Genomic DNA, 12,423 nt, shown 5'->3' with positions numbered 1-12,423 from the left:
GAAAGTGTAATGGAGCAGGATCCTGCGGGGTCTTCCTGGGACAGACCCCCTCCCTGTAGCCTCTGCTGTAGCTCCTCTCCAAAGGCCCTGGCCTGAGGCACACTTCCTGAACTGTTTTGCAGACGCTAAAACCACCACCAAATGGAAGAAATTAACTACCTGATGATCACCAGCATGTAGCCTATAGCCCTCAGACCTACTGGCGCCTGAGGATTGATAACGTTAACCCCTGTGACAACCTGTTACCATCAGCCAGAGGATTGTGTGGGAGTTGATCTCTCACCCTGGGACGCCCCTCCCTCACCTGGCCTTTAAAAATGCTTTGCTGAAACCCATCAGGGAGTTCAGGCTTTTTAAGTACTTGCTGTCCTGAGCTTCTTGCTTGGCGCCCTGCAATAAACGCTGTCCTTTCCTTTCCCCACAACCCGGAGTCAGTCGATTGGCTTTACTGTGTGTCGGCAAGTGGACGCAAGTACACAGTGTCAGTAACAAAAGCACGCGTCGTGTCATAGAAGCCCCCACGTACCCTTGTGCATCTGGCTGGATGCATGGACAGGCCCCCTAATCTGCAATGGGGTGTTTCCGGTGGTTTCCTGCTGCTGTGTTCTTTGAACTTGTGAGTGGGTTGTGGGGTCCTCACTTCTCCTGTCTTGGGGTTCAGACACCTACCAGTCTCTCCAGCACCCTGTCTGCTTTCTGAACAAGGGCTAGGTCCAGGATCTTGGCCCCTTGAGGGTAGGGGCCTGATTTCACTGTGCTCTGGATTGAGAGCCTAACCCATTTCTTACCCCAGAAAAAGTACCTAGTGAAATCTATCAGATCAATACATTTCACCCACTCTGGAGGGAGACCTAAGAGCCTTGGAGCCCAAGCCTTGCCCCCGTTTCCTTATCTATGAAGCCAGGGTGCTTCTGGCCTCCGCTAGAGGGGTACTGAAGAGCAGAGAGGGAGTTATGTACAAGTGCCTCCGAAACTAGCTTCTGGGAAAGCAACTGCTGTTTTCATTGAGGCCTCCCCAGAATACAGACTCATATCCTTCCCTCCTTAAGTGTTGGCAGTCATCATGTGAATCTCCAACACCGCTATGTGCTTTTCTCACTAGGCTGGCCCGAGAGGAGACCTGGGGTGGTTCTCAGGAAATGTGTGTTTCTAGACTCTGAAGAAGATGTATTTGTGTGTGCGTGTGTGTCTGGTTTCCACAGGATATTTTTGCAAAACCACACAGCATAGCGATGGTTTTATGTACAAAGATAAGAAAGGCTGACCCATAAGCTAATTGAATCATGCAAATAACTGCTTAGCCAGGGGAGAGATTCCTACAGGCAGGCGAGAGCCTGCTCAAGGGAGGACAGCTTTGAGGACAATCTATTTTATAAAGTTTACTCTCACAGTGTAACTGCCTCAAGATTAATGCGAACGGTGGCCCTAGCCCTTGTTTTGCCTGGCTTGACCAACTGAAATAGTAAAACAGTTGTATTTATCAGAGACAATTTGCTGCAACTGATTAACATTAATCTGATTTCCTGTAAGTCGATTTCCTCAAGATATAGTAAACAGGCCAATTACCTGCTATCGACTTCTTTTACTACAAAGCTTTAGATATTATAGACAGATGGACATGTAAATACATGGAGTTTCTGACAATGTGAACAAAACAATGTTTAATCCGGCTAAAGGATTTCTAGTTGGTCTTATATCTTATCAGTTTAGTTTTCAAAGGTATGCTAAGACAGGTTGTGGTTTTTTTTCTGAAGCTCACTCTTTTTGGACAAACTTTCGTCTGTTCTAAACTGGTATCTCACCGAAGTTATGAAAGCAAAGAAGTGAATGTGACAAGACTGATTATTTATTTTAAAATTACCAAACAAGGGACTTCCCTGGTGATCTAGTGATTAAGAATTCACCTTGCAATGCAGGGGACGCAGGTTTGATTCCCAGTCAGGGAACTAAGTGGAGAAGGAAATGGCAACCCACTCCAGTATTCCTGCCTGGAGAATCTCGTGGACAGAGGAGCCTTGGTGAGCTGCCGTTCATGGGGTCACACAGAGTTGGACATGACTGAAGCAACTTAGCATGCATGCATGCATTGGAGAAGGAAATGGCAACCCACTCCAGTATTCTTGCATGGGGAATCCCAGGGACAGAGGAGCCTGGTGGGCTGCCATCTATGCGGTTGCACAGAGTTGGACATGACTGAAGTGACTTAGCAGCAGCAGCAGCAGCAGCAGGGAACTAAGCTCCTACACACCATGGAGCAACTGAGCTAATGCATCACAATTTGAGAGTCCTCGTGCAACAAAAAAAAGAAAGAAAGAAAGATACAATGTGCCCCAAGACCCCATGAAGCCAAATAAATAAAAATAAATATTAAAAACAATCACCGAACAGGTCTTTGCATCCAGCAGGTGCCAGATGCATCATTAGGTCAGGAGAGAGTGAGCTACAAGAATACACACAGACCTGGGTTCCAAGCATGGCCCTTGTTGGCCTAGGCCTTTGACTTGGCGGCATCTGCTTAACTTTTATGAACTACAGTTTCTTCATCTGTGAAATGGGGATGGTATTTTCCTCGTGGTATTCTTAGAGCATAAGTGTCAAGTGAGGACACCTCACAGTGGTCTGGCAGCCGACCTAGAGCCTGCAGAGTGTGGTCAGCCTCTCCAGCCCCATCTGGATTCACCTCGAGTCCCTCTCTCTGACAGGTCACGCATTTACATGCTCAGGCCGGCTTCTAGGTGGGTTTTCTCCTCTGCCTGCACAGACTGACTCACGTGGAGGGGTAAGAAACTTGCATCAACATTTAATCATGAAAGCAAAAAGTTTATTCATGTTTGAAACTACATATAACTACCACGAGGAAGACTTTTTCAATCCAGGGCGTAATCCAGTTAGAAAGGAACACGAAACGTTTTTAATACATTAGAATCACCGCCACAAATTATTTTCATGACTCAATCAGTTTCAGAATCGCATACAATACAAAAAGAGAGAAAGGAGAGGGGGCCCTATTACACAGGGTGAAATATACAGTACTGAATACTGAAATCTGAATGCATCACAATTAGTCATCGCTTTTTTTTTTCTTTTTCTTTTTTGAATGGATTAGTAACAAGATGAAGAACATTCAAAATGCTTCTCAGTATTTACAACAGTTTTACTGATCCTGTGTTAATTTAAGACCCAATGTTTCCACTCTCAGTTTTTTAAAAGTTGCGAATGCAACCCTGATTTTTCTTTTAAAAGATTACAATGTACATTACATTTTATGAAGAGAAACAAAGAGTTAATTACAAGATGCAAAAAGATAAGAAAGAGACAAACTACAGCGTGAGTATTGTTCAGAGGTAGTAAGTGAGCACTCTAAGCTACAGAACATGTTGAAATTCTATTGGTTCGTATGAGTTCGCATGAGGTAATAAAGCTGTGTTTTGATTGGTGAGATGTATAAATACTCTTTTGCTACACTATATACAACACTCCAGAGAGCAGGGCCTTTGTGTGGATGCCCAGAGGACGTAGCAAACCTTGACAAGTCTGTGCAGCACCCAGCGCACACCGTAACCCCCCAGACGGATCTCGTGGTCACCTGTATCAGCAGCAAGGATCTTCATCTCTCAAAACAATCTGGATCCATAATGTCATTACCGAGCAGACTCTGGGCACTGGTGCTTTCAGAGAGAGAAAAGATGCTACCGGTCTCTGATCTAATTATAACATAAGAAATCGAAACACAAGTGTGACGAGGAAGATTCTTAAACACAACCATCATTAACAGTTAGCCAAACAGCTCCTTTATTCCAACTCCATTAGTGATATGAAAGAAGGACAATCCAAGTCTGCGATGGAAATATGCAAGAAGTTCAATTTAGGTGAGGTGAGTCTTTGTATCTGCTTTAACGATTGAGGTTTAGCATATATGGTACTTTTTTACCCTTAAGGCCAAGTAATTGGCAAGTGAGAAACCATTCATGTAAAATATTGATAATAAATTATGATAAAATAGCTACAGGACTGTCAACAATGTTAAACCTTGGCCTAATTGGATAAAGTGCTTTTTTAACATTGTGTGTTTTTTAAGTATAAATACAAATGATTATGATTCCTTAAAAAACAGATTTACCAAGTTCTCTAATAAGACAAGGTTTTACAGTAAAGCTGTAGATGGTGGGCTACAAAAAGCGCTTTCCTTTTCCTCCTATTGCTCTGAATGCACGGATCAAGGCATGTCAGCTCAGGGAAAAGTGTTGCCGGAGATTAGTTAGAGGTATCGGAGTGCACACTTCCTGGGCCTTCGGTAGGAGAAGTCACAGAAGATGGAGTTGTTGCGTCCTGCCAGCCTCCATTAGCCTGAAAGGGAAGCACAGTTCATCGGTGCACGTCTCCATATTAATTCTACTCCCCGACTGAAAATACCCTGATGACAACATGAGAGCAAAGATGCATTAGCAAAATGTATTTTCTAAACCCACTTTGGCAGGAGTTTGAAGCATGTGTTAAAGTGGGATTAAATGCATGTAAAACAAATCCATCCTACCAAGTAAAGACTTGGCAATAAGTCAGCACGCTGAAGGAGGGCTTCAGCTGGTCTGGAGCTGGCACCTCGCTCGGTCTTTGATTTGCTGGTAAAAATCAAATGACTCAAAAAAAAAATCTTGTAAGAAAGGAGCGGTGGAGAAGCTCAATGCAATGCTTTGGCAAGACCTTGAGCTCCACAAAGTAGAAACCTCAACCCAGCTTAATCCTCGTTTCCACAGAGAAGAAGTCCCCCCTACCTTTTTCTATACATGCCTGACAGCCAGCTCCTATAACCCTTGGAAAATGAAGGCCAGAAATTCCTTCCAAATAGGATTGTGTAGAATGAAAATGCATGAACTGTGGAGGCGCACACACTATTCAAATCCGGATTCCAATTATCTGTAAGTGGGGCTCCTACTCGGGCTGTTGCTAGCACTCCTCACAGGCTGCCGGCCCTTCCTGCCTCAGACCTGCACCGGCAGTAACAGTGCTCAGAAACAAATTTGCCTTGTCTCGGCCTATAGAGGCAATTGCTGAAATCAATGTCTGATCAGATTTCTGCTGTGGCAGACAGCTTGTCGCTACATATTTTTATGTCAGTCAAGAAGAGGGAGGTGCTGGACTGGTGAGCTGGGGAACACTGAGTGGAAGTGATGGGGCGGGCCTTTCTGGAGAGACGGCGAGGGGAGCTGGCTGACACCCAGAGCCTGCGGCAGAGCCCGGCCTCCTGCTGCACGGCCCCGAGACCCGGAGCCCCCGTACCAGTGAGGGTGCGGGCCGGGGGGCCTCCTCCTGCCTCCTGCACATCCACCTGCCTCGCTCATATCCACCTGCAACTTGTTTCGTGAGTCCACCCAAAACGTCTTCTTTTTAGGCCTGTGCCGCTAGGATGACTAGGAACTCTGTCTAGATTCCTTACCCAGCCCTAGGCTGGGAATTTCTCCTTCGCCCCACATGTTGTTTATAGGGAGCCTCTAAGTCTTCAGGTTAAATGCAGGGTCCAGCATATAAAGCACCTTTCCTCCCCGTAGGTCCACAGAGAAATGGCGAGGAGAGGGTAAAGAGAGGAACCAAACTACCTCACAGAGCTGACCAGAGTCAAAGGGAAAAGGGTTTTCCAGGCTGGAGGTGCATTCAATCCAGGTTAGGAAGATAAATAAACAAAGCTATGGCGGTCTATCTTCAGAGCCTCAGCTGTGTAGGTTGGATGCTGACAAGCACGTGTGTGTGTGTGTGGACGCAAAGAAATCTTCTGTCTCAAAGGTAAGCTGCTCTCACCCCTCAGGTATGAAAATCTACTTAGAAAAAGAAAAACTCTTACGCAGACACAAGTCTAAAGATATTCCATCTGAAGTAAACATCATTCCTCTTTTATCCAAATTTATAAACAACAAATGTACAATATTTTTACCCAGCGTGGCAGCTGGAGGAGAGGTTGTCAGCAAGCATTCTTTTTTTCAAAATAAATTAATCCTTACTCTGGTGGTTTGAGATTATGCACTGTATTATACAACAGCGCCTTATCAAGCCTCATCAGCGAAGATGGAATTCATGTCTGTAAAATGCTGCAGGCAATCACAGTTTCATATTTTATCATGTTGATAAGGATATCGCACATTCTCTGAAGCATTTCAAAACACTTAAATGAAAAAGGAGAAATGCAACTAAAAGGCTTTTTATATGGTTTGTTGTGGGTTATTATGAGTTATTTATAAACCTAAAAAGAAAGATTTGACATTTCCAATGTAAAAGATTTGAGTATTTAATGGTCCTTTTTTCCTTTTACAATTGAACATCCTCAATCACTTTTTAAATCATTAATATTTACTCTCAGAGCAAGCTAGGCCCTAAGAGGGGAGAGTTTTATCTGTTTTATTTCTGACTCTGTGTGTTGGGCAGCTCATTTCCTCCCTAGTCCGAAACCCTAGATTCTGTCTCTACCCTGGGGACCCAGTCTCCCCCTCTCCCACCCCCATCTACTGCCTTTCAGGTGCTCTGTTTGCTATTTTCAATCCATGTCAGGGTGGGAGGGAAAAGTAAAGTTTTGGTCAATTGGTTACAAAAGTTTAAATTATTCCCTCCATACCTGATAACTGAGAGGCCATTAAAAAGGCTGAGCATGTTCCCGAGGACACTGACAATGTAGCAAGTTGCTCATAAGAACAGGAGTCTTTGTTTAGCTTGGTGTGTCAATATGTTTGGGGCCCTCATCCCCTTCACCTGAGCTGTGTTTGGGAATTTTTCCTACTGCTGGAGTCTAACATAAATGACCTGTTTTCACCATCTCCCGGGAACACAGCACGGCCGGTAGAAGATGGCACCTTAATGGGCTAATGCTTAAGTCTCTATTGATGACAGAAGGCCAGCCACCCTGGGCCTCTGTGAGGACTTCTAATGGTATGAAGGTAACATCAGTGTTTAGGTTCATAAAAGTACAGTAAAGCTGTTGCCTTCCCCCACTTGCCAGAAAGATGAGAAGCCAAGTCAAATGGCCATTAATTTATTTACTAGTCACTATTTACCTGACACTGTTCCTACAGCTCTTCAAATCTTGCTCCCCAGAGTACTCACATTTAAATTATGTGGACTGTACAGTGAATTTCCTCCAAGGCCATCACTGTAGCCTCCCGTCTGATTGATAACATGACGGAGGGTATCCACCTAGAAGTGAGACAAAACAAAATTCATCATCCCCAAACTATTAAAACATCATCACTTACAAAAGGAAACAATTTGAATTATGTGTGCCACGAGGGTTTAGCATCTTGAATGAGAGACAAATTTATCAATCAAATGTGACTGGCAGAATTTCAACAATTCTTTGCATATTTAAACTCATACATCTGTTTTTCATGCCAGCTAAACAATAACAGCTTCATGGCAATGCAAACTTTTCATCTATACCAACCAAATGTGTGTGGCTGTGGGTGAAAACTACTTATAAATATATATACTGGCTCTCTCTCTCTCACACACACCCCCCCGAAATATGCATAACAACAAGTAGTTGCTTTCCATTAAGAGGATTAGAAAAACAGCTGAACCTGGAATATACTTTAAGAACTCAGGTTTCTGTATTCTGACTTTAAAAAATGTATAGAAATGAAACAGAGTAATATGTTTTAGAACCATACACACACTGGCACACACGATTTTTCTGTTCTATTTTGTTACAGAAGTTAGATGCACCCAACCCCTCTCCATGAGCTCAAGCCAGAGCCGAATGCATTCACAAAGTGTATCAAGTTTGAATCATCCAAAGTCACTGTTCACTTGACTTCTCATTCAATTAAATGGTGGGGCAGATGGGTCACATCTGGAAGCACCCAGCACAGGCTCTGCACGATGTGCAGACCACTTCCGTGGGGCGAGAGGAAGGAGTTTTGAGCCCAAACCCTACCCTGCTAGAAAGGCCCCAGCTGGGGCATTTCTCCTACCTGTGATTGCACATTGGCTCCGACTTGGGACCCTTGGTAAGAATCCCCATTCAGACTCTGCATGTTCATGAACATGTCCCCAGAATTTGGGAGGTTAAAAGAACCAGAAGAACCTGGAAAGGAAAGAGTTAAGTAGCTGAATAACAGAGAGCTACACACATAATCCTCAAAGACCCAGAGGCAGGGAAAGGAGAAGAGGTAAAGAAGGGAAAGGTTGTGTACAACATAAAGCATTTCTAGATCTAAGAGGATGGAGAATAACTGCAAGAAGTGAATTTTGCATCTAGAAAAGTCTTAGTGATGGGGAAACCCAACTATGAAACAAAGGAAGAATCAAAACAGAGAAACACCCAGCAGCTGGCTTGGAACTATCCCCTTGTTTTCATTTATCTCCAGGACTTGTCATTAAGTGAGCTCTTCACCATCATTAGCTGTCATGGTGGACAATTACCCAGAGAAGAAACATTTTTCTGAAGCTTTAAAAAAAAATTCCTCCAGACTTTTTATTATTTATTTTTATTTTAAAAAGGTATTTATTATTTACTTGACCATGCCAAGCAGCATGTGGGATCTTAGTTCCCCAACCAGGGATTGACCCATGCCCCTTAGTCTTAACCACTAGCCCTCCAGAAAGTCCCTGAAGCTCTTTCTTAGCCATTCACTCTGCCTAACTTTCATCAGTTTCCACGTTCCATTAAAAAGAACCTGGGGGGGGTTGGGGTGGGATGGAGGGAAAAAGAAGACATCAAAACAAACAAAAAACCCTCCCTTTCTGAATTTTTAAAGATTATATTTAAATTATCTCCTTAGAAAAGCCCCTTGAATTGCTTCTCAAGCCCATCTGTTTGGGCTAGCTGCACATCTTTCGTTGCTACTCAAGTTCCCTATAATTTTAACGTTTCCAATTCCATCAAACATGCCACAAAAAATTTGGCCAAAATGTATTGTATAAGGAGCCAAGATACTGCATCCATGTACTAACTACCATATCTCTCACAGCTAACCATGTCCTGATCAGCTAACCACGTGCTGAGCCTACCAAGTCAGCACAGGTACTGAGGAAGGACCGCAGACTCGAGTCTGCAGCCACATCAGGGAGAAAGCACTGTGGTACTAACCCCAGCATTCCAGTCTCATTACTCACAGCAATAGGTCAATCTCCCACTTCTGCTATTTCACTCGTTCTTTGACAGACCACTACGGATTTTAAAATGGCACATGGAACAATATAGTTCATTAGGGATAGCACTGGGCCTCACTGCTGAATTAAAAACCACTTCTAAGTGTGTAAGTTCCAGGTTCTCCTGGTAGTGAGTGGCGCTCACTATGAACAGTGGGTTTACAGGCCCTCTGGTCAACCACTCATTCACTGATTCGAGGAAGAAGCCTGCATTTTAATAGAAATCTTTATGAGTCCACTGTATTCTCAGTATGGTTCTTGTGTCCTGGCCCATGAGGTGGGGATGTGTGGCCTCGGGCTTCCTGAGCCGAGGAGGGAGTGAGCACCCATACGCACCAGAATTCGGCGTGGTGGGCGAGTTGGTCTGGTTGTTCTGCACGGCTGCGGCCACTGCGTGCGCGGCTGTCACGGCTGTCTTTGCAGCATAGAGGTTGGCTTCTTCCTGAAACTTGCCAATATTCTTCTTGTACCTGATTCGTTTGTTGCCAAACCAGTTGGACACCTATAAATCACAAGGACGTGAGTAAGGGGAAGCGAGAGTCAAAGGAGGAAACAAACAAAAATCAAATATCCGATACTAACTGTAGGACCCCCGGGGGAGACCTTGGGAGACACTTGATTCTAGCCTGTGATCACATCTCGGGGATAAAGAAGAATGGTGCTGAGGCTCACTCACTCTTTTGGCAAACCTCTCAACACTCTTGGAATAAGACCATTTCTTGGAGTTACTAAAATGGTAAATAAAAATATTTAAATATATCAAAAATATTCAGTTGGTGTATACCAATTCATATATAAATGATTAGTCCTCCCCCCATCCCCAAAGGAGCTGAAAAACGAAAGGAAACGTTTGTTAAGTTAGGTAAATAATAAGAAACACTTGTGAAAGAATGACTTGTTCTTTTGGGGTCTGGAACAATTTTGGCATCTGTACAGTAGAATCATGTTTGGTCTGCTGAAAAGAGTAACATCAATTAATAATGGATGAAAAACCCCTTTGTCTCCTGCCTTAGAAGATACTGTATGTCTGCCAAGATGGCTGCTCAAGTTCTGCCAGTTAACATGTGAGAAGGTCACAATGTGAAAACTCAAGCAATTCAATAAGGTCAAATGCAAATACAGAATCAGCAGCTGATTTCATCAGGTGGAATATACTTATTTCTTTTGCAAACTACTTATGATGTCAACCAGCACAAATGGAAGAGATTTCTTAGGAGGAACTTGGCAACAGGCAGATTTCATCACACTTCACTGACAACAAAACTTCAGCCCAAGATGCACTGCTTATAGTTACAATGAGTGTTCAGGCACCTGGGAGCTGAGCTATATAAAGAAGAAGCTAAAACCCACACAGCAATGTATGAATAGGTACCCACTTTGCTATGTAAAAGGCTCTGACCTCTCTCTTGTTAAAGTAACAGTTTAAAAATACTTCTTAATAATTTCTTAATCATCTTTCAAAAGAGCATGCTGCAGTGGTATCAGGCGGAGTGGGTCACAGTTTCATCCTGAATAGTTATTTAGGGACTCTGAGAAAAGGATAAGGAGTGAGTGATATGAGCCCTCCAACCCAATTTATACCAGTGGGCACGCTGGTTGACCATCTCTGCCAAGCCTTTAATTGCTTTGGAAATAGACCTCTCATTCTTCAAACCATGGTGCTCATCCTTCCAGGGAAAGCTAGAGAGCCCTGGCAAGGGAGCCACACGAGGAAGACAATGTTGGGTTGCTGCTGCCCACATGCAGTCCCATCCTGGGGGGTCACTGTGCACACATACGTGCGTGCACACACGCCAGCACATTCGCTGAAGACCTGTACAGTTACCATGAGTGCAGGTTCAGACAGAAACAAGCCAAAACTCGTCGGGAAGCAAATATGCTGCAGTTCAGGGCTTCCTAGCCATTTCTGTTCCACTGTCGTCTCCCTCACCAGCAAGGAAGGATTATGTGTCCCTTCTTTTCTTCAAACAGTGGTGGTAATAGTAACTATTTAACAAGCATCTCCTTTGCACCAAGCATTACACATAGCCTTTTGCACACATTTTCCCAAGTAGCATCTTAACAATCTCAAGGGCTAGGTGGTTGATTGTCATCACACAGGCCTCACACCTGTTCCAAATCTAATGACCTTCTCTCTCTCAACTTGTTTTGCCACTCAGCAGCATCTGACACTTGTAATTATCACCTGTGACATTATGCTTCTGCTTCTCCTTCCCTGATACACTATGGTGTGTGTGTGTGTGTGCACATACACACTTTCTCCAAGACTCAAGCTCTTAGCTCTCTTCTTTCTCCTTAAGCAATCTTATCTCTATTAACAATTCTAACTACGGTCTCTGTGAACCAGACTTCCACTTCTATCCCTAACTTCTATGAAGAATTTCAGTTCTTGATTTTTAAGACATTTTCTTATAAATGTTCTGCCACAACCTGCAGCTCAACAGATCTCAAATGGAACTTGGGTGTTCTTTAAACCTGCACCTCCTTCTCTATTTTCTATTTGTGTCATGGCATCTCCACCACCAGCGACATGGTACTCACTTCGAATCTGATTCCACTGTAGGCAGCTCCAATGGATACACAGTTCTTTACTCAGAACTAAGATCTGGTTCCCTTCCAATTCCACGTACGGGCCTTAGTTCCAGTATCTAGGCTGTCACAATATTAGGCTCTCAAACAGACCTGAGGGACCCAACTCCACTCTGCCTTCTTTCAGCCCCGGATGCTTGGGGCAGGTGCTTGGCACAAGAGTGTAGGGCATGCTACTGGGTGGCAGAGTTAGGTAGGTAGGTACACAGGTGATGAAGCGGAACAGGAGCTGTGGAAAGGGCAGAGGTCAGGGAAGACAAATAGGCAGAATTTGGCCACTGACTCACAGTGTAGGCCAGGGGAGAGGGAGAGGGCTGACGTGATGCTAACCTGGGGCCCAGGCCTCCAGGAGGATGGACGCAGATGTTCTGGGAGGGATTTTTGCACCAGGAGAAGGCGGCCTCAGTGACTATGAGATTCATTCCCATACCAGAATTATGTCTCTAAAAATAAAGGTTCTGAATTAAGATTGAAAACAACTCTGGTGGTATTTGTTCTGGTTATGCTTGTTAAAGCAAGTTCTCATAGCCCTTACTTTCACAAGCCTACCCTACCTTTCACAAGCACGTCCTCAGCTCAGAAGGCAGACCTAGAGAGCTGCCATACAAAAACTCCCTTCAATATACAACATCACTCTAGCTTGTCTGATTAAGACTGTCAGGCCTTTGAAAGAGTTAAATATTGAATATATAGTGGAAAGGG

The 12,423-nt window shown here is 44.0% G+C and overlaps 1 protein-coding gene across 5 annotated transcripts in view; it reads right to left on the bottom strand.

The window, feature by feature from the left end:
* Positions 1-2,799: 2,799 nt before the first annotated feature.
* The window catches only part of PBX3 (PBX homeobox 3), a 225,627-nt gene continuing 216,003 nt past the window's right edge, over positions 2,800-12,423 (bottom strand). For 4 of the 5 annotated variants that reach the window (XM_027556281.1, XM_027556283.1, XM_027556282.1 and 1 more), the window contains exons 6-9: positions 9,469-9,634; positions 7,953-8,065; positions 7,087-7,176; positions 2,800-4,347 (exon numbers count right to left, since the gene is read on the bottom strand). In XM_027556281.1, the coding sequence (XP_027412082.1) occupies positions 4,255-4,347; positions 7,087-7,176; positions 7,953-8,065; positions 9,469-9,634 (462 nt within the window). In that variant the 3' untranslated portion in view covers positions 2,800-4,254. The remainder of the gene's footprint in view (positions 4,348-7,086; positions 7,177-7,952; positions 8,066-9,468; positions 9,635-12,423) is intronic. The other variant, XM_027556284.1, reaches the window with a different exon arrangement.

This window comes from Bos indicus x Bos taurus, chromosome 11, assembly GCF_003369695.1.
Source record: "Bos indicus x Bos taurus breed Angus x Brahman F1 hybrid chromosome 11, Bos_hybrid_MaternalHap_v2.0, whole genome shotgun sequence".
In the NCBI taxonomy this organism is placed as follows: Eukaryota; Metazoa; Chordata; class Mammalia; order Artiodactyla; family Bovidae; genus Bos; species Bos indicus x Bos taurus.
Note: the sequence above shows the minus strand (reverse complement) of the source record. Positions and strands in the feature narration are given on the sequence as shown.